This window comes from Candoia aspera, chromosome 4 (genome assembly GCF_035149785.1).
Source record: "Candoia aspera isolate rCanAsp1 chromosome 4, rCanAsp1.hap2, whole genome shotgun sequence".
Taxonomy (NCBI): domain Eukaryota; kingdom Metazoa; phylum Chordata; class Lepidosauria; order Squamata; family Boidae; genus Candoia; species Candoia aspera.
Genome location: NC_086156.1, coordinates 101,006,222 through 101,028,244, shown reverse-complemented (window position 1 = coordinate 101,028,244; position 22,023 = coordinate 101,006,222). Strand labels below are relative to the sequence as shown.

At 47.3% G+C, this 22,023-nt stretch overlaps 1 protein-coding gene across 7 annotated transcripts in view; it reads left to right on the top strand.

Annotated features, from left to right (window-relative positions):
• Positions 1–16,761, top strand: part of EPN1 (epsin 1) — a 34,317-nt gene extending 17,556 nt beyond the window's left edge. For 2 of the 7 annotated variants that reach the window (XM_063301256.1, XM_063301257.1), the window contains exons 4-11: positions 2,364–2,503; positions 7,819–7,890; positions 8,961–9,047; positions 10,248–10,506; positions 12,297–12,464; positions 12,659–12,757; positions 13,367–13,609; positions 14,410–16,761. In XM_063301256.1, the coding sequence (XP_063157326.1) occupies positions 2,364–2,503; positions 7,819–7,890; positions 8,961–9,047; positions 10,248–10,506; positions 12,297–12,464; positions 12,659–12,757; positions 13,367–13,609; positions 14,410–14,753 (1,412 nt within the window). In that variant the 3' untranslated portion in view covers positions 14,754–16,761. The remainder of the gene's footprint in view (positions 1–2,363; positions 2,504–7,818; positions 7,891–8,960; positions 9,048–10,247; positions 10,507–12,296; positions 12,465–12,658; positions 12,758–13,366; positions 13,610–14,409) is intronic. The other 5 variants (XM_063301258.1, XM_063301261.1, XM_063301260.1 and 2 more) reach the window with 5 other exon arrangements.
• Positions 16,762–22,023: the final 5,262 nt, after the last annotated feature.

Genomic DNA, 22,023 nt, shown 5'->3' with positions numbered 1-22,023 from the left:
TTTTGCAGCAGAAAAGTCACCACTATTCTGGAGTATGCCCCACATAGTTTTAAAAAGCAAAAAATCTCCGTTCTCTGTCCTAAATGGGAAAAAAATAAATACGTACAATCAAAGCAAAAACACAGCTCAACGTACTCTGTGCCGTTGTCCCAACCACTGTAGTTTTTGCCCCTACCAAAAATGGCTTAATTTGAGTTTTGGGTAAGTTACATTGGGTAAGAGCCAGCGTGATGTGAATAAGGAAATGGGAATGCTTGAGAAGGCTTCACTTCTCTAATGGTATATTATAGAAGCAGGGGCAGATATGAGTACTAATCTTCTATTAGAAGGAACTGAAATAATTAAAACTATTTAGGACTTAATGTTTGACCCTCCTCAGCTTCATTCTGATTAAGATCCTATTGGCAGCTCTCCGGTTGGTTCATAATGTCAGCTGGGCTTTTAGTCAATTCTGCAAGAAGTGTGCCTCTTGGGATTTGTGGAAAACTAACTATAAGATGCCTTATCTTTCTTTGGCCTTGCACCATGGAACCACATGCACTGTTTTAAAGTTGTTAATTAGACTAGTTAGTTGGTTTCTAAAAAGACAGACACTCTGGATAATTTCAGGAGAAGAGATGTGCATAAAAACCTACCCCTTTCCACAAGTTCCAACTTTCTTGTTCTATTACATCTTTCCCTACTTTTTATTAAAATAAAATAATTTCAAAGCCTACTGGCTTTCTGTGTATAAGCTAGAGATATGTAGAAGACATGTACATGCTGTTGACTCAGCACTGTTATTTTGAAATAGTGTTTCAAAAACATCCAATAAAGGGCAGTTCACTAAAGTTTAGAAGTAAACATCTCATTTCCTTTTGAAGGCACAAATGTGGGAGACATCCCAACTCTGTTCTCAATGTACCATATACGTTTTGTCAAATCACACCGCTTGGCTTAAGAACACCAAATTTTTGGCTAACAGAATCAATTCCTTCAGACAAATAATCTTTTGCCAACACAGAATTTGAAAGTTCGAGTTCTCTCATTCATCTTGAGGCCCTTCAGACAGTTACTCATGCCCAGTTGGATTAGCTTGAAGACCACCGGGAAGCTACAGCTGGGTCAAAATGCAATGGCGCAAGCAGTAATGGGCACCCCTCGGTATGCCCATGTGTCACCCCTGCTACATGAGCTGCATTGGCTGCCAGTTGGCTTCTGAGTGAAATCCAAGGTGCTGGTCATTGCCTATAAAGCTGTGTATGTCATACCTGTCATATCTGAGTGACCTCTTGTTTCCAATCGTTTCTACCCACACAGGACATTCTGACAGAGTGGGTGCGCTCCAGGTCCCTTCTATTAAACATTGTCATCTTCTGAGACCGAGGAAGCGTGCCTTCTCTGTTGTGGCCCAGCCTCTGGAACAGCATTCCCCACCCCACCCCGAGATAAGGATGGCACCCTCTCTCCTAGGGTTCTGGAAAGCTCAGAAAACCTGGTTTTGGTCCCAGGCCTGAGGTTGATGTATTATTGTTTGTCTAGGGCCCCTGTCTTATTTTTGTTGTCTGTAAGATTATTTTAGTCTGGGCTGTCCATTTAGTTTAATGTTTTTATTTGTTTATATTTTTTATGGGCTTTTTTATGGTGGCTAAACTAAGTTAAAAAAAAAAAATCTGCCCTACTTTGTCATTCCAGAGACCCCGAGATAGATAATCCAGAAAATATGGATTGTTCATAGTAAGCTTCAGGGTTGAACAAAAATGTGAAGCAGAGTCTTTAAGTCTGTCCGGCACTCTCTAGGGATAGGCAGCTTCAAGCCTGGAAATACGTTATTTTGTTTTCACTGGACCCAGATGCAATTTAAAGCTTAGGAAATGGAGACATGCTGTACAACACACACTGGGGTAAGCTAAGTCTTGAAGGCATTCCTGTGTGGTCAGGCTTTTAGCTATTGCCGTAATTCCTTTTTACTCCTTCAGTTGTTTTGATTGCTTTTGATCAACTTTAGGTGATTTTAAATGTTTTCTTTGGCCTTTGGATCATCTTGTAAACGTGCACTTGAGGCCCTGCAGCTGCAGGTGATGAGTGTAGGAGAAATGTAATGAATAAATTGTAAATACATGTGCAGCACTATATGAAAGTTACCACAGTGTGCATGGATTTACTGTAAAATTGATCATAAAGGCAACTGCAAATAAGGGGCACTAAGGTGAGAGGCTGTGTGTTATTTGCAATTGCTGGGAACCAGGATAAATGCCTGTCAGTCACCATCTCCTTTCTACCTACCTGCAACACCACACCACAGATTGCTTTGGTCCTTCAAATGGGGTGGGGAAGACCTGCATTCTGGACCAACTGTCTCCTGTCCTGTTCTCTTTTCTCAGCTTCTTCTGCTTCATCGTCTTTGGCAAATGCCCCAGTCGAAGCAGAGCAAGCTTGGCCCCAGAGCAGTGGGGAAGAGGAGCTGCAGCTACAGTTGGCACTGGCCATGAGTAAAGAGGAAGCGGAGCAGGTAAGCACCAAGGTAAATCTGTCACTGGAGGCTCTTCGGATGCGTGGAGGCGGGGCAAGGAACAAGGGGAATCATCATTGTCTGGTGGGACATAAAATACTGTATATCTCAACGCAGGGGCTGTTAGCTGGTGTGCAAGTTCTCTTTCAAATCTGTTGAAGTTTAAGGACTCTCATGTAGGAGAATATAAAAGTTAATTAGAACAGGAATGCTATTTTGATACGGGACCATTTTCCTGTTTCCTTCGTAGGAAAAACATCTCCAAAAGTCTCCTCTCCCAACCTCACAATCTAGCAGTTGCTGGCTGAAAAATTGGGCAGCTGCTACAGCTGCAGGCTTGCAAAGGTTACTCTAGCCCAGTGTTTCTTAACCTCATCAGCTTTAAAGTGTGAGGACTTCCCAAATTCCCCAGCCAGCATGTTGAAGTCCACACAAAGTTGCTGCGGTTGAGAAACACCGCTCTAGCCCGTGGAGAGAATCAGAAATGGAGCCTGTAGGCTTTTAAACTTCATTTCCTTATTTCCTTTTTCCACACTTGGGCATGATGTCATAGACTTTGCACTAGATCTGGCCTCCCAGCATAGCCTGATCCCACGTGCCACAAACTTTATTTTGTAATTTTCTACACACTTCATCTTCAAGCTGAGACCAATGCCAGGGATTCTTTTGTGGGGTTTATATTTATTTTTTGTGTTTATGGAGTGTTGCTGTGATCATGTTGGTGGCCATATAAGTTTTTGAAACAAATAAATTCTTTGTTAATCCCTCCTTTTCAGCCTGAGCAGCATCAAAAGCTCTAAGAGCTCTCCCTTTGTTTAGGACAGGTGGGCAAGCCAAGATAGCAGCCAATGATTCCCCTCAGGCTCTGTGCGGAGACCCTCAACTTGCCTCTACTGTATTGTGCTATTGCTTTATCAGCAATTATTAACTATTAGTTTACTTTCAGTTCTGCCAGGCGTTTGTTACCCTATTGTTTAATTCAAAAAGGCTCCCAGCGCAGCTTAAAAAGATGACAGTGAGACGGTCCCTGGCTTTAATAGCTTAAAGTTTTAAAAAGGTACTTGTAAATTAATTTGATTTTTTGGAAGGGCATTTTAATCAGCTTTGATCCAATTTGAATAATCCAGTTGGTTTTATGCATCGAATTTTCAAATCAGATCAGTTTGGAAAACTGATTTGAAACTGCCTTCAGATCAGATGAGTTGAGCTGAAGCTGTCACAGCCTGACACTAAAGGGGATAAAGAGGGCTTGTGTAAGTGACCAGTGCCCTACCGAATGATAAATGGAGCAAAGCCAACAGTGCCAACAGACGTGGTCCAGATAAAACAGCAGTAGAATGTATGTGTCACTGATTAATCAAAAAGAGGAAAGTTATATGGCTTTAGGGAGCCTTTCTCAACCTGGGTTCTGACATACACTTCGTTTTAGAAGTTCACCGTCTCTGAACATGGATCATGTGGCCTGGGGCTAATAGATGTGGTAGATTGCAATGTCCAGAGGGAACTAGATTTGAGGAAGAAATCTTATTTAAAATGCTGCTTTATTGGGGCAGCTTTTCCTGATCTGATACCTTCCAGATGTTTGAAGTCTCGCTCCCACATTATGGCCTTAGTGTTATGTGCAGAACAGACATACGTGCACTTGAGGCTGTTGAGAGTCATGGATCTGGTTACATTATTTTCATGTTCATGCACAGTGTTTGATTTATCATTACAGGCAAAATCCTAATGGATCAATACTAATGGATTTTTTTTCCCCTGATCAGCCCACCCATGTATCTTTCTTTTCAGTTCATTGATTATTTAATTGGCAACCAAGCTGGCACAAAGGTTTTGCCAAGTTCAGTAAACTTTTGGGGAACAATTATGCCTGCAGGGTAGAGAGAGTTGGGGAACAGAGTTGATACTGACAGTTCCTTCAGCTGTTACTCCCCTTAGAATATGATCCCTGTTTAAAACTTCCGGACTGGGACACATAGGGTGCAGGGTAAAGGAGCTGAATTGACAGGGCTTTTCGAGCATAGCTGAGCTTTAAGTAAGTACTTTGTGATACACCTGGTCCCTCCTGGACAAGAACCTTTAGGATGGGGGTTGGATTGCCATCCACAAATCTTCCAAAGCCAATGGAAGTAAAATCAATCATGGTATCCTTCTGGCTGGACCAGCTTTGAGGGGTGGGGGTGGGTGGCATGGTGTTGTGCTGATCCTCCTGCTTCTTCCAGGGCTGGTTCCAGTTGGTGTGAACAGGGGAGGAGAGGTCCAGCCTGCGACTCCTGCTGTGTGGGATGACGCAGGGCTTGGTGCTCTCCCTTCTCCTGTTTAACATCTACATGAAGACACCAGGTGAGGTCATCCATCAGTTCGGGGTGAGGTGCCATCAGCATACCTCCACCCTGGGCCAGATGAGTGATGCTGTGGAAGTCCTGTCTTGGTGACTGGAGGCTGTGGGAGTCTTGATGGGGAGCAACGGGCTTCAGCTCAACCCTAGTAAAGGTTGTAAGTAAGACCCCCTGGTCCTGGGGACTTTCCATCTGTTGTTCTGGATGGGGTTGCACTGCCCCAGACAGATCCTGTGCACAGTTTGGGGGTCCTCCTGGACTCGTGGCTCCTGCTCAAAGAGCAGGTGGCAGCTGTGGCCAGGAGGGTCTTTGCACAGCTTCATGTTGTGTACCAGTTGCGTCAATTCCTGGACCAGGAGGCCCTGCTCACGGTCACTCATGCCTTAGTCCTGCTTGGAATACTGCGGTGCACTCTACGTGGGGCTGTCCTTGAAGAGAATTTGGAAGCTTCAGCTGGTGCGAAATGCGGCAGCACGGGCAGTTGTGGGTGCTGGTCATTTGGCACATGTGACACTTTGTTTCGCAAGCTGCATTGGCTACTGGTACGGTTCTGGATATAATTCAAGGTATTGGTGGTTACCTTTAAAGCTCTTCATGGCTTGGGGCCGGATTACTATGGGACCATCTCTCCCCAGCGGTGTCTACCCATCCTGTTAGATCTGGCAGGAGGGGCATATTCCAAGTCCCATCTGCAAGAGAGTGCCATCTGGTGGGGCCCATGAAGAAAACCTTTTCTGCTGTGGTGCCTGCCCTCTGGAACATCCACCCCCTCACCCCCCCCTCATTAGACTTGCCCTGACCCTGCTGACCTTTTGCACAACATTAAAAATCTGGTTTTGCCATCAAGCCTGGGGCAAGCCTGATAGTAGGGGTGAGCCCATTTGTTGGCACAGTTGTGTTAAATGAGTGTTCTTGGCTGCTGTTTTATGTTATTTCTGTTGTTTCTAATGTTGGTTGTTTCTACGATGCTTTTATCCTGCTTTTAACTGTTAGCTGCCCAGTGACATGCATATGAGATGGGGGCGGCCATATAAGTTTATTATATAGGATGGATGGATGGATGGATGGATGGGTGGATGGATGGGTGGATGGGTGGATGGATGGATGGATGATGACTGGTAGTTGGCCATTCAGCTAGCTGCCAGCTTTCACTGTGCTATAGCATAGGTAAAAGTTGTATATGTTTTTTTCAGGACTTCTTATACTTTGGGAGGAACAGAAGAGAGAGGAAGCACAGCACGGTTATTTGTCTGAACTGACCTTTCCCTGAAGGAAACGGCTTTTTGCCTAAACACCCTGCCCCCCCATCTGAGATAGATCGGGACCACTTCCTTTCTCTGTTGCAGGGCTTACACAAAACCCCTTAATGATGCAGTTTTACCTAACTTTCCTCTGTTGTAGTTTTCATAACCCTCAATCTCCTTAGAAGTCTGCTTCCTCAACAGAATGGACCAGTCTTGGAAAAAAATGTGCTCATTCCCTTTGCATAGGTGAAGCAAAGCCCCACACTCTGTTCACGATAATTCATTCTCCTTAGGCTGCTGCCATCCAGCCACTGTTCACTTCCATCACTGAGCTCAGAGCGGCTGCTGCCTGACTTTTAATGTGACGCTCCAAACATTAATCTCCTTCCTAGTGCTCTCTTTGTCAACTCCTTCCCATTTCTGTGGCTCCTTCCAGGTGGATTTGATCCACTGTGTTCACTCCCCACCCCCTGTAATCCCATCCCACCTGGTCGCCTTTTTTTTTTTCAGCTCCTTGTTTATTTTTGGCTCCTTTCCACTTCCCTTGATTCTCCCCCATGCCGCATTTCCTCCCACTCCACCCTGTTGTTCATGAATGGAAAGCCAATAAATAAATTCTACAGAGATATTAATTAAGATCCATGCTGCTGCACTAGATTTTATTTTTATTCTATTTGTATTAAGGAAAGATGTCTAGGCGACAGTATCAGAAAAAGAAAAAGTCTAGACATGGCATGGACTATTTTTCCTCCTTTTCACACCAACTAATCTCCTGCCTCTGTTATGTCCAAGTATGAAAAAGTAATTACTTTTTTTGGAGGGCTTGAGATGATATTATCCAGAAAGTTGGAGAGCTGGGATAGAGACATATATTTCTCTGTAGAGTTTGGAGGAGGAGGCTTCCCTTCTCCAGTGCTTGGCTTTTGCACAGGACATAAAGGAGGAGCAGAATATTCTACATAGGCTGGGACAGCCAACTTCCTCCTCCTCCTCTTTTCTGACAGCTTACTTGCCTGCATCCAGTTTCTGATTCCTGGTAGCTGCCAGGCTAATGCTTCATGGACATGGACATTAGCAGAGAAAGATGTCTTTCTTCTCCCACAGAGAAGTCACCCACTTCTCTAGAAACCAGCAGGCTGTGGCTCCTTGTTCCAGTGTGTGGGAAGAGTATAGGGACTGTCAGAGTTTACAGTTGAGCATCATGGCAGAACAGGGCTCTGAACCTGGTTTCTTCACATCCTACCTGTTCATTTGACTGTCTTCTCTGACTTGTGGCTCTCTAGAAGAGTTGGACTTCAGTTCCCATTGCTTATGGAAGGTGAAGCCCAGCACATGCAAACACAACTGGTTGGGAAAGGCTACTCTACTGAGATTGATTGCTAAGGCTTAGAAGGTGAGGATATCTCATGGATTCTGGGACCTGTGCAGACATATTCCTCTACATATATTATAATACAGTTCCAATGCAGTTTGCTTTTGTTTACTAGAATACTGCTTGAGCTGCTTAATTGTATCCAGGAACATACCTAGAACTGGTTTGGCCAATTTTGAGGGGAACAGAATATATTGGGCAGTTCAGAAGCTGGGAGGTGAGGGGCCAGTTGATTTGAATGGGCTTTTGAAACCCAGCATGGAAATGGCTTTGAGAATTGAAGTTATCTTCAGTCTGTCTGTCTTCTCCTCCTCCCTCTCCATGTGTCAACCTCCATTCCATGCCTCTTATGTTGTGTTTCTTCCCTCCCAGCCCCCTGCAGTGGCCGACGAAGACCTACAGCTCCAGCTAGCCCTTAGCTTGAGCAAAGAGGAGCACGACAAGGTTAGACTCCTATCATGGCACCCACACTCAGTTCTTCCTGAAATAATCAACTAAACTACTTTCTCTGAGCCAGACTCTTACCTCTCACACTTTTCTAACTAACGTGGCATTCTCTGTCTCTCCAAGTCCCCATCCAAAGCAGAGTGGTGGCACAATCTCTCCATTTTCAGCTTTAGGCCTTGTTAACTGTCCACTACCTGGTTAATTGTCCATTCTCCAGTTGGCCAGTTTCCAAGTTTCTCCCAGTGAGAGGCTGGGAAATAAAACCGGTCAATCCAGGTGTCCTAAGCTTGACTGAGGTATGACATTAACTGGTGCCTACAAAGGTATTCTATGAATGTCCTTAGAAGCTTGGAGTCAATATCCTGGAGGAAAAAGAACTTAAAAGTTGTTGATGGGGAAAAGAAGGGATCAGGACCTCAACTGGAAGGGAAGGCCACAATTTGGAACAAAGAGTTGGAATTCTTGATGTCTTTTCAGGCAGGATATGACTTAGCTGAAGGTGAGGTGGATGAAGGCTAGCAGACTGAAAAGGAAGACTTCAGTGTGTTATCTCTTTGGATTTTACTGGATTCAGCCAGTAGATGGAAGATAAAATACTAGAAATTCAGCCAGGTTTCAGCCAGTAGAAATCCTAGAATGAGAAGTGAATGCTGAGATTGCTGGGCACCTTCAGGGTCATATACTTAGTTTTTTGGGTGAGGGAGTTGCAGTGAATAGAAAGAAGATGCTTTCCACTTGGGCTCCATTTTTAAGTGGTATTGGCAAAAGCAGCCAAAAGTCAGGATTCCAAGGGTTCTCCCATTATTTGGCAGGAACTGGTTTTTTGGAGGGTTAGAATAGCATCTGGCTTACTTCTGTCTCTCAGATGTCTTTCTAAGGTAACTTTTCATGCATGAGCAGAACAGGAACAACACTAGCAGACGCTTCAGACTTGATCTGGTCCCTGGCCAAGCTGCTGCTCCATCTATATTCTGGCTCTTGCTCTGTCCCTGCCAAAGGTGAGTAACCACCTGTCACTTTCTACTGCCTCTGTTGATGCCTCTGTCCTTCCCACAACTCCCTTACAGGAAGAGCGGATCCGGCGTGGGGATGACCTACGCCTCCAGATGGCCATTGAAGAGAGCAAGAAAGAGACTGTGCCTGCTAAGGAGGAGGTGAGGTGGAGGAAACAGGCTGGTATCTGTCTAAAGGATCTCCCATGCAAAGGGCTGATGTCTCTGAAGGCCAGATGTGGGTGGGATGAGGGCAACCTCAAGGAGCAGATGATTCTCTTTGTGCCCCATGGGGTCATTTCTCAGAGGCATCTGGCTGGCAGCTGCTAGAAGAAAAGAGTGCTCAAACAGAAGACCCATGCTTTACTCTAGGAAAACACTTCTTGGCAGTCTTGTGAAATGGTTATTACGGACTTGACTTGTATCCCACCTTTCTGCCCAGGCAGGCAGTCAAGACAGCTAATATCACTTTGTATCTTCTTCCAGAGGACTCTGTACACAGAGGTTGTAACTTTTATCTTTGCAAAAATCTTGTGAGGTACATTAAGCCAAAAGTGAATATAAATCAATATCTCTCTATAGACTTCTGGGTGATTTGCAGTTGATCAGCATGGGTGTTCTGTCTCCCCTTTATGTAATAACCAGCGGTGAAAGGACTTTTACAACTTAAATGGCATCTAAAATAAAACAAAACTTGAAGAAAAGCAAAAGTAGACTTTAGTGTAACAGGCCTGCGAGTCCAGTTATTGAGCGCAGGGTGCCAAGCTTTTGCAGTTGGCTCTGGTTCATAGTAAATGTTCACGTAAATGAATGGATTCTGCCCTCCTCTAAGTTGGAACAAGAATGCTTAAAAGATAAATAAGCAAGCATTTGAATTCTGACTTTTCTGGCCCAAGTTGTGTGCTCTGTCCACTATGCCCCACCCCACAGTTTATTCTGCACTTTTCTTCATCTCTTCAGAATGACCTGGGGGCTTCAGTCCTCCTATGTGGTAATGAAACTGCAGGCTTCAAGGGAAGGTCTCCACTCAGGCTGTGGGCAGGGGTTGGGTCGGACCTATCTTCCAGATCAAAGCCCAGGAAAACAGAAGAGGACCTTTATTAGTTGACCTTTTCTGTATCTCCGCTTTGTTCCTCATAATAGCCCCTTGTGGGATTGTTAGGTCTACATTTAGGGCTGAGTGTGGCTCTGTACCTTGGCCTACTAGTCCTAGTCCACCTTTCTAACCCTACATCCCAGCGGGATGCTCTAGAGCAGGGAAATGGAAGAAACCACTGGATGCTAAGTGGAACAGTGAAGGTGTGATACAATTTTTCTCTTTTCCACTATAATCTTTGCTGCATTCTCCATCACCCATGGCAGTCATCCTTGATGGATCTTGCTGATGTCTTTACTGCTCCACCTCCTGCTGATCCTTGGGGTGCTCATCCTGCTCCTGCTGACCCTTGGGGTGGCCCTGCCCCAGTTGTACCTGCAGCTCGCACTGACCCTTGGGGACCCTCTGCTGCTGGAGCAGCCTCTGCCGGAGATCCATGGGGAACTTCCGCAGCACCCCCTGCACCTCCCTCGGATCCCTGGGGTGCCCCCCCAGCTGCCAGTGCTGACCCCTGGAAGCCTGAAGGTAAGATCTGACTCTGGGCAGAATCAGATATTTTAATCATTCTTCATCTCTGATTACCATTACTTTTTAAATTATGCACTCATGTGGGATTCCTCTTCTGAAAAGATCTTTTAAGAGCAGGTTGGGCAATCTGGGGTCCTGTTGCATTTCACAACACCTATGGAGGAGGCTGTTGGTGATGGCTCTCTCCTCTGCTGCAAGCTGCTTGGTTGAGTGTAAAGAGGCTGTGATAAAAAAGGAAGTGGGGGTGTTAGGGTGTTCCCATCCGTTTCTGGTTCTGCCGCCGCCACCTGCTTGCTTCAGCCCTTCCCAGCATGCCACTTCCCACAGAGTACCTTCATGTGAATTGGCCCTTGGCAGATTCAGAAAGGTTACCTGTCCCTTCCCAATCATGAAGAGTGTAAAAGAATGTTTCAGCCAGGTCTGGTCAGTGCCAGGCTGGACAAGTCCTTATTTTACGCTGCCTTGAGTCCTAGGATGAAAGATAGTAATCCCCAGAATTCCTCTTGGGCTCTACCACCATGGTGTCTTCTCTGCCCCTCATTTTTAATGAAGAGGTTCTCTGTGGCTTGTCCTAAAAGCCAGGCAATTGCCCCCTCTCTTTATCCATTGGAAAGAGGGACCTTTTATGTGTCCTTTCAATAGCCGAGCAGATCCAGGTTCTGTTCTCAGCTTTTCCGCAGAAAGGCCCTCAACTGATAATTGATGTTTGTCCTTTTTGCACCTGAAATACCCTTTTTCAGGTGAGTAGCCAGAGCTATAAACCATGTGGTCTCACCATAGATTTGTGTAAAATTATTATTAAATTGGCAGTTCTGGTTTTTCCTAATGATTCCAAGAATAGAGTTTGCCTTTTTTGGAGCAGGTGCGTGCTGGATTAATATTTTTATCAAGCTGTCTACTGTGACCCCAAGATCCCTTTCCTAGTCAGTCACTGCCAGCTCAGACTCCTTTAGCATATATTTTTTGTGCCAACATGTGTCACTTTAATTTAATTACATTTAACTGCACTTGCTGTTTTGAAGCCCATTTGTCTCCAAACTGGAAATTCTTTGAAAACTCATGATTTAACACCAAGCTCTGAACAGCTTGGTGTCATAAACAAACATGGCCACTTCAGCTCCAGATCATTGACATAGCAATTAAAAAGCATTGGTCCCAACACCAGTTCCTGGAGGACATATGCATTGCACATCTTTGCGCAATTGAGAGTTGCCCATTTATTTTTACCACCTTTTCCATTTTTCTTTTTAACCAGCTGCCAGTCCCTGAGTGCACCTGCACTCTTAACCTAGGCAGCTGAGTTTGCTCAAGACCCTTGGTGGAGGCTTTCTGAAAATCCAAGTATACAATATCTGTTGGGTACCTTTGTCCACATGCTTGTTCCCACCTTCAAAAAACTCCAGAAGGTTAGTGAGACCACTTGCCTTTTGGAAGCCATGTGGGCTTATTTTCAGTTAGTTTTTTCTGCTCTATAATGTCTTGGGATCTTAGAGAGCCACTGCTAGTCAGGGACAATTATGGGATAGATGCACAAATAATCTAACGGGGAAGGCAGTTTGCTTTGCTTTAGTTAAACCTCTTTACAGTTTGATGGCCCCTTACCATTGGAGAGCTTGCTCCCTTATTGTCATTATTTTGGCCACCAACCTCCCCCCCCCCCCCGCCAAACTCTGTTGGGTGTTCCTTGTCCACTTGGGCCTAAACGTGCCACCACTGCATCTCAGCCTTTTCCCAACCGACGGGCTGTTCTTGGATTCCATCTCTGACATGGTTCACTTTCTTTCCAGGTGGGAGTTCTGTGCGGGCTACAACAGCACCACCCACAGACCCCTGGTCATCCAGCACTGCTCCCACATCCCAGGGAAAGCCCGCTCCTGATCCTTGGGCTCCAGCGTCCACTTTTTCAGATCCATGGGGGGGCTCCCCTTCTAAGCCTAGCACCAACGGCATGGCAGGTAAAGGTGAAACGGGCGTTGGGGTTCTTGGGTTGGGGGACCACGTGGAGGGAGGAGGGGAGGGGCCAGTAACTCTCACTGGATCAAATGAAGGGGAAGGACTTCGAACCCAGAACTGGGGATTCTGCTCCTTCTCCTGCTCCCAACTAATCCTTCTGCCCCATCCTTCCTCTTCTGCCCTGTTCCCCTCCCAGCTGCTAGGGGCTTTGAGCAGTTTGATGACGGGGACAGAGATGAATTCTCTGATTTTGACAGCCTGCGCCCAGCACTGCCCAAATCTGGAAGCAGCACAGGTCAGCCTTGCGTTCTTCTTGCTTCTGCTCCTCCCTTTCCTAGGCGTGGTTCCTAATGCTCTAACCCCGTGTTTTTCAACTTCGGCAGCTTGAAGATGTGTGGAATTCTGGGAGGAGAAATCCACTCATCTTCAAGAGGCTACTGTCGAGAAACTCTGCCCTGACCTCCCTTCCCTCCAGTCCATCCAGACCTGTGGTTTGGGGACTGATTTCTAGCTCCCCTGGCACAGGAGAGAGTTTGCAGGCTCCTCCCTTGGATTCTCTCCCTCCCTGTCTCCTCTAATCCTGTTTGGAAATTGGCACCCCAGTACATGTACTTTGCGAGGGTGCCCTTTTAGAAGACAACTAAAATCAGGGGACGCGCGGGGGGGGGGTGCTTTGTGGTTTTGCAAGACCTGCATTGGGAACAGGGACAAAAAGATTGTGGAGAGCAACAACCCTAGCACAGTTCCTTGCATGCCCACTCAACTGCCCTGTCTACAGTGGGGTCTGTGTTTTCTGTCCGTGTCCTCTGTGCTTCTGGATTTTCTCACTCCTCCTCTCTCTCTCTCTCTCTCTCTCTCTCTCTCTCTCTCTCTCTCTCTCTCTCTCTGACTTCTTGTATCACAGGTGAACTGTCCCTCTTAGCAGGGGAGGTCCCTGTTTGCCAGGCCGGCAGTGGCATGGACAGCCCCAGTGCCTTTGATATGGCCGCTGTGGTTGGGTCACTGCCAGAGACCTGCAAGCCAACACGCAAGACTCCTGAGTCGTTCCTGGGTCCCAACGCAGCCCTCGTGGACCTGGACTCGCTGGTCAGCAAGCCTGCTGCTCCTTCCAGCAGCACCAAGGTGTCGAACCCCTTCCTTCCCGCTGGTAAGGGTTTGTGGGCCTGGGGGCGCCAGAGGGTGGAGCGAACAAAGACGGTCCTCCTCATTGCTGTGCTCAGGAAGAGCCAGATTGGGTTCAGGGTGTAGGAAATCAGATCCAGTGCAGTGATTTCACGGAGGTAGAAATGAAAAGGAATCATCCTTGTTTTAAGCAGCTTTCCCCCAATTTGACTGCCTGCCAAAAATGTTAATTAGCAGGCCCCCCATTGTTCTCAGCCAGGGCGGGAGTTATGGGATGTGATCATCAAAGATATTTGAGAGTCATGGTTCGGGTTTTGGCTGGGGAGACCAAGATTCACATTCCCACTTGACCTTAGGGCTAACTGGATGGCTAGTCAGCCGAGGTCTCAGTCCAGCCTACCTCATAGGATCGTTGTGGTTATAAAACGAGTGACTCCATGCATGTCATCTTGAGCTCCTAAAGGAAAGGTGGGAGATGAATGTTGTAAGAATAGAAAAAGAGGTAGAGATGTCTTTATTTACCTGGACGGGGGCCAGTCAGGGGAAAGCTGCATGAAGGTTTTTCCACAGAACAGGGCTGGCTGGCGTGAAGCGGGGCCAGACTGACAGGTGGGAATCTTCGAGATGCGTTTGAGCAGTGTTCCTCAGCCCTGGCAGCTCTAAGATGTATGGACTTCAAACTCCCAGCATTCTGCCAGGGCTGAGAAACACTGCATTAGGCAAAGGCTCCCAAATAGCCGGACCTCTGGGGCCTGTAGGCCAGGAGGAGGCCTTCTGAGCTTCCCTGTAACAGCCGTTTCCTGTCTCTCTTCTTGTCTGCTGCAGGTTCGGCTCCCGCCCCATCTGCCTCAGCCACCAATCCCTTCCAGGCAGCGGCAGCCACCCCACTTTCGCTCAACCAGCTCCGTGTCAGTCCAGTACTTCCTCTGTCCCAGCCAGCGCCACCAGCGTTTCCTACCACTGCTCCCATGGTCTCCGTTTCCCCCATGGCCCCTGGGATGCCCTTAGCTTCCGTTTCCCCCATGGTGGCGGTGCAGCCCTTGGGGGCTGTTCCACCTCTGGGGCTTCCTGCCATGGGGCTGCCCCCTCAGAGCCTTCCCCCTGCCGGCGTTGTTCCCAGCAGCACTTCGGCCTCCACCCTGGGGAGCACCAACCCCTTTTTGCTATAACTGGGGGGACCTTTGGCCCGGTGTTGACCACCCCAACATCCCCTTTCACCCTGTGTTCCCCATTTGCAGTGGGGCCCCTCCAATGGCTCCCATTGAGCAGGGGCAGCTGGATTGGGGTGTGGGGGAGGTGGAAGGAAAGGGAGGGACCCAAGTCCTTGCAGGCCCTCCACCCCCACGTTGGGGGTCAGGCGAGACTTTCCGCCAATTGGTTTTGGGGTGGGCAAGCCCCCTTCTCCCCAGGCCTGCTCTTCAGGGCCCTGGAAGGATCCGTTTCTACTACCAAAGTCAGCCAGCCGTGGTGGCCACGCAGTGACTAGTTTCGTGGGGAGGAATATAGTCGCAGCAGTGGAACTGGGGGAAGGGGGGGGCTTCTCTAAAGGTGATTTTTTTAACCCTCTCCCACTTCTTTTTTTGGGGGGGGGGGTACCTATCCAGATTTGGGAGGTAATGGTGGATTTAGAATATTTATATCCCTGTGTATTTTATTTTTTTTTGGTTCATCCATCTCTGTTTTCTCCTTTGTGGAAGGACTGAAGAAAGGGAAATTGCCAACCCCCTACCTCTGTGATGTTCCAAATGAAATCTTTTGGGGAAGGGAAGACACTACCTTTTAAATTAATGATTTTTTTCCCCCTAGATATTTCCCTTCCTTCCCTTCTGAATGTTTGTTGCATCCTCTTCAGCCTCCCTCTCCCCCCACCTCCCCTTAAGCTGGGACCAGTTTTTTTTGTCTTTTGGGGTTTTTTGCCTCATGGGGAGGTAGGGTGGGAGCAAAATCAGTGAAGCTTTACTACATTAGGAACAGTTGACACCTCGGAATATTCCTCTCTGTTCCTGGGGTCAAGAGAGATGCCACTAACTTAATGTCAGAGACCAGAACTGGGTCATGCTACCAGGCCTCTACCCCTTGTATACCTGCTTTCTGCAAACTTGGACCCAGAAAGAATATCCTTTTGCAAGCAGTGCAGGACTTCACCAATGCATCGAGTTGTCGGTGGCAGGGAGAGCCTTGAAACACTCAACGCAACCTACTGTGAAGGGGAATCTGGAAGCCAGTGAAGGCTGGGCGTTCCGGGATGCTAGAAAGCCTTTGAAGGCAAAACGTCCCACGCTGGGCCATGACTGGACTTGGAAGGCTTTCTTGGCCGGAGTCTTGGAAGCCCAGAAGTCCCTGCTGGGTTTTGGAACAGCGGGACCTAAAATTCTCTGTCCCATTCTGTGGGCCAAGGTCAACCGAAGCGAGGAGCCCGAGGAATCTACCGAAGACAGCGGGGCTCAATGCTCAGAAGAGTTGGGAACGGGGACCTGCACCGCCCTGCTCTTCCTGCAGCTGGCCCAATGGCCTTCCAGACACGGCCTGCCTTGCAGCATCCTTCCGTGTCCTTTTGTGCTGGAAACGCCGTGGCCCGCAAGGAAGGTGCCCTTTCCCAGACGCACAGACAAACAGAGACCTGTTCTTCAACCAGCGCAACTCCAAAAGAGCCTCAAGTATTCTTTAGACTGGCGGGGGGAACAGAGGGGGGGACAGGGGACGCTGGGTGGTCACTTTTGCCCCTTCTACAGCAGCAGCTTGTGGGGGAAGGGAGTCATGGCTGTGTGTGTTTGTGAGTGTGTGTGTATGTGTATGTGTTGCTGCTGTTATAAAATCCTATTTGATGCTGGTGGGGGGGGCACTCATTAGCACCCAGGACAATCTGTTCAGTCTTTCTTCTCTCTCCCTCTTTCCTCCTCCAAATAAATCCTTGGAATTGTGATTCCTATGCCTCCCTGCCCCCCCCCATCATGCTTGGGTTGAATCCCCCCCCCCCCATTATCAGTATATTTGAATCATTGTGTCATTTGTTGGGGGTGGGGAGTGATCTTAGCTGTGTGTGACCCTCCCCCTTGGCTCCATCTCCCCGCCTCCCATTTTCCCCCTCCCCAGTCCCTAACCTACTCTGGTATGCTTCAGGAAAAAAAATGCTATTAATGAAATGAAATAAATGGAAATTCTTCTATGGCACCCAAAGGCTTTGGCCCCCTCAAGGTTTGCTTTTTATGGAAAATGGCTACTTTAGGAAGAGGTGGGCTGCACCTCCCTCGTTCAGACAGGCCCTTCCCATCACACGGCTTTGCCGGACGGCCTTCGGTAGTCCAGGATCCCTGGAGAACAGTCCAACTAAGCCTGCTGTGTGTTTGACAAACTGTGAGCCGCTCCTGAATGCTTCCTCCCTTTTGTGCTCCTTACTAAATTCCTGGTTTTGGAGCGGGGTGTGTGTGGTGGAAACAGGGAAGGAGACTGGTTAAGCCAAGGTTGTGTTGCTGCACAAGGAATCAGGTCAGTGATGTTAGAGCTGGCTGGTCTAAGGATATGAAGTTGTCGTCTCCAAGCAAGCAAAGCAGGAGCATAGACCCTTTACAAAAAGATCTGCCTTGATTTAGGAAGACTGATGTGAAAGGTCTCATCAAAGCAAAACATGCTTCCAGATAACGCACACAACCAGACAAATTCTGGCAACCCTTTTTGTTGCTCCTGATTATTTTTTTTTTCCTTTTACAAAAGCATGCTAGATAAAAAGCATTGCAGAAGTGCTCCTGTTGCCAGACCCAAAATACACTTAGAATGACAGTGTTCGTTGAATAAATAAGTTGATAGGGTTTGTACAGCATGCTAAACTATAAGCTATGATTTATAAATCACCAAGGCTAAATTCACAGATTGCGCTAAGCCATAATGTGGCTTGAGGGTGCTCTGAATGCACCTGTGACTATCAGTTCAATAGTGAATTATGGCAAACAATCCTATATTCTGTGGGTCTGCAGTTTGCCCCCTGGAAAGAAAATGGGGGGTTGACATTTGGGATTAAGTTTTACGATTTGAGCTCAGGTGGGGAAAGCATAGAATTATGGCTTGAAATGTGCTTTGGCATAAGGGATGGTTGCCTTGGTGTGGAGAAGCCTTGAAGTTCTTTGTACTCAGCCAAGGGAAGACGTATTCTCCTTCCTGACTGTGACTTCAAAGGTGCTAGCTTGCCTCTAGCCAGGCAGAATCACAGATTGCCTTTCTCTCCTTTTATGTGTGGTTTACTTGTATGCTACACATACACTACTTGGGCCAACCATTAGCCTGGCTGCCTCCAGAGTGGCTTGGACTGAAACCTCATTATCCAAGGCCAGCATGGTCGGTGGAGCTGGCTAGGGATGACAAGAGCTGTACTAAATCTTTTCTAACTACCTGGAGATACCACACACAGCATTTTGCCCACCCAGCACGGATCTTACTTTTTGTTTTGGGGTGTTTGGTGTAGGGAGGTATCATGGTAGCCCTAAGATTCTCCTGAGCCAAGAACGTGCGTATATGATTGAAGGGCCAGGTAACTCCATATTCTTGGCTCAATCAGCCCTTGGTTCCTTCCTGGTTCATGACCGAGTTTTCCACCTCGAAATGTGTGGGTTCTCTTGAGGCGGCCCTGGCTTATCTACAGGGTGCTGTGAAGCTGCAGGAGGGGAGAGGTTGCAGAAGTGAGGAAAAATAATGCCAAACACTTTCCTACTATAAGCAGTTTAATTTTTGGCATCATTAGAAGCTAGGGGGGCTTGGGATGTTGAATTCTGGGGGGCTGGGATTGTTGAATTCTGGAGGACCGGGGATGTTGAATTCTGGAGGACTGGGGATGTTGATTTCCGGGGGGCTTGGATAGTTTGCTACTGGAGAAGCTGGATCAGCCTCTTCTGATTTTTCTGAGCTTTCTGAAGTTTCTGAACTATCTTTACTATCATCATCCTCATCCTCATCTTCATCTTGCGTTTCTTTGGCAGTCTTTTTACGATGGCAGTATCTGTAGTACCTATAATACAGAGGAGTGCAATCTTAAGCTGCTTGTTCCAGGCCGCAAGTGAAATTGAACGGGAAAGTGACTGTACTGTCAGAGTTTCATGCACGTGGTCCTGTCACATCCCCAACGGTGCTACTGTATAAAGTGGGCCAGCGATAAGGTGAATAAGCTAAGAGTGCTTTATCAAATTGCGGAAGTGTTCAGATTTCATCAGAAGCTTATTGAACCTGTAGCTCACTCAACTAGGGTATTCCAGTATCTCATTTCCCCAGCCTCAGAGCAATCCATATTCTACGTGAGCTGCTTCCAACTTGGCACTTAAGTGCAACATTCCCAACATCCGGAGGGCGTCAAGTTGCAGTAAACTGATTTACCCACATACACAGTGCACACAGTGCTAAGGATTGGGCAGACCCCACCAGGAGGATGGAGTCCAGATCTGGGCACTGCCCATTAAGAAGGGCTCAAACCTCTGGGTTCAGAGAAGGCAACTCAAAACCTAAGTCGGACAAGGAAAAATAGAGGGAACCAGGTATGTGAATCCTTGAGGAGACTTGGGGGGCAGGGACGAGGTAAGATGGGACTCTTCAAATACCTGAAATCTTATAAAGGAGAAGGAAAATTCAATACCAAAGCTACAGGATAGCAAAGGCCTGAATGTCAGGGGAAATGGCAAGGGCCGTTAAGCAGCAGGACCAATTTCCCAGAGAGGTAGCGGGCTCCCCTTCGCTGGATGTGTCCAAACCAAACCTCTGTTCAGGATGCCCTGATTTGGGTGCCTGTGCTGGTTAGAAGATTGGATTCAGTAGCCTAAATGGCCTTTCCAACTCTCATTCTCTGATTCTGAAAGTCCTCAGGAACTCACCACACCACAGCCCCGACAGTCAGCAGCAAGGTTGCGAGGGTTCCTGACACGGCTGCAGCAACGTTGGATCCTGCAGAAAAGGGAAAGACCGAAATAGACACATGGCATCATTCAGTCAGTAGCCCCTCTGAAATAAATCCGTCTCTGGGACTTGGTTTTTAGAAATGTTTCCAGTAAGGAAGCTCACTGTAGCAAGGCCAAAGCATTAACGTGATGCCAGTCGGGAGGGCTTTCTCACGCATCAGGACACGGCAGATTTCTTTACAGGTGATCTGTGGCCTGCGGGGGTGAGTTTCTCAGCAGAGGAGCAGCCAGGTGGGGTGTTCAGAGGTGTGTCTCTGCTTGATTCAGTCAAGGGCAGTGATTCTGAAAGCAGGAGGGGAACTTTCCATACATCACCAAAATTAAGCGGCATGGATATGTTCCTGATCCAATTTTCATTCTTAGCAAGAAAAAGCCAAAGAGCTAAGTTAAGTCTCATTTGATGAGGGGCCAGAGTGAAATAATTCTATGTATCGGTGAGGGATGGAAGAGAAGCTTTGTTTTAATTTTTATCCTATTTCACCAAGGAGCAATAAGGAGCATGTACAGTTTTCCTCTGCGCGTCTGGGTTGGTTCTACACCATTCCTGCGAAACAGACTTAAGCTGAAGAGTGACCTGTCCAAGGCTGCCTAATTACTTTTAATATCATTTTGAATCCAGGCATATTTCATTCTCTGTGGTTAAGGCTCCAGGCTAGAAACCAGGAGACTGTGAGTTCTAGTCCTGCCTTAGGCATGAAAGCCGGCTGGGTGACCTTGGGCCAGTCCCTCTCTCTCAGCCCAAGAGCCAATCAGGCGTGGTATGAGAGTTCTAGTCCCGCCTTAGGCATGAAAGCTGGCTGGGGGACCTTGGGCCAGTCCCTCTCTCTCAGCCCAAGAGCCAATCAGGCGTGGTATGAGAGTTCTAGTCCCGCCTTAGGCACGAAGCCAGCTGGGTGACCTTGGGCCAGTCCCCCTCTCTCAGCCCAAGAGCCAATCAGGCGTGGTATGAGAGTTCTAGTCCCGCCTTAGGCATGAAAGCTGGCTGGGGGACCTTGGGCCAGTCCCTCTCTCTCAGCCCAACCCACTCACAGGGTTCTTGTTGCGGGGAAAATAGGAGGAAGAAGGAGTATTAGGTATGTTCCCCGCCTTTGAGTTATTTATAAAAACGATAAAGGTGGGATAATTTTTTTTAAAAAAACATGCAACATCTAGATTTTACCCTATAACCACAGAGGCTAAAAGCTGTGCATTTTAAAACAGCTCTTTTATGAGTCACAAGTAGGTCAGGTGGGTATATCTTCCAGTTGCTGCTCTTTCCCTCTTCATAGCAAAGAGATTCTGAGGTTCATGTTGTGTTAGATGTCCAGGCCACCATTACTGGATCTCGGAGCATTTTATGTGTGCACCACAACCCTGTCACAGATCGGAATGAGAGTAAAAGACATTGGCCCAAGAAAGGCACCCAGTGAGTTTTAGTTCTGGAAATTAAATAAATACTCTGGCTCTTAGTTTGTTTTAACAGATGCAGAGAGAGAGATGAAGATGGAAATGTTAGGGAATGGGGGGGAGAGATGGCAAAAGGCAATCACCTGCACATATTCTGAGGTCGTAGCAGGAGGCTTTGAGAATTTGGCAGTTTCTGCACTGCACCACTTCATAAGGTCGGAACCGCGATTGGCCTGTGGAAGTGACGGGGGAGATGCTGTTAGACCGGCCCTCCTCCTCCTGTGGAAAGCAACCCCCCTGCCCCAAGTTCTCAGCCAGACTTGTCCTATCTGCAGGGCTCCAAGTGGGGAGAAGGTTGAGTTAGACAATAACATGAGTCATACTTGAATGCACATGAAATGCATGCCCACGCTTTGCAAAGGGAATCAGTTATTGTAACTTCTGGATCCCAGCATGTGACAGATCCTGGATGAACGATCAGGTTTAAACCACAGACAGCATTCTTCCGGCCTTTGAAGAAGCTAGTTGGGGTGACACACCGGGGTGGGGTGGGGGGTAGTGAGCACAGAGGAAATTAACACAAGTGAGATGTTGGCATGGCTGAAACTGAAACCAGCCTAAATGTGGTTGGTTAGGGGAAAAAACCTAGTCTGGTATTCTATCCGAATTAACCCAAATCACATTGAAAGCTGATTACTTTTTAGACCTAGATTTAATCATATTTAGAAGAGACCCACTGAAATCAATGGGTTTCAATTACTAACTGAAGCTTTGCTGGTTGCAGTGGACTGGATCCAAGTCCGCACCCATCCAATGAATTTAATCAGCACATTATTGCCATGTTGCCTTTAGATGTCCAAGTAAAATTAACTTGATCTGGTCAATCTGGAATTGCTGTCCTGTCCCCTGTTTGAATCCCTATCCCATTAATTTAAAAATGGGCAATGTTATTGTGTTCCTTTTCTCCGTCATTTCAGAGGCTAGAAGGCCAAGCGGACAGTAGCCGTAACACGATAACCCTGAATAGGTGGGGCAGGAATTTTTGGCCCTTTGCCCTCCTTTTATGAAGCTTGAGTGTTCCAGAAATTGAATTAGTTGCATTCAGTTTCTTGGAGGATTC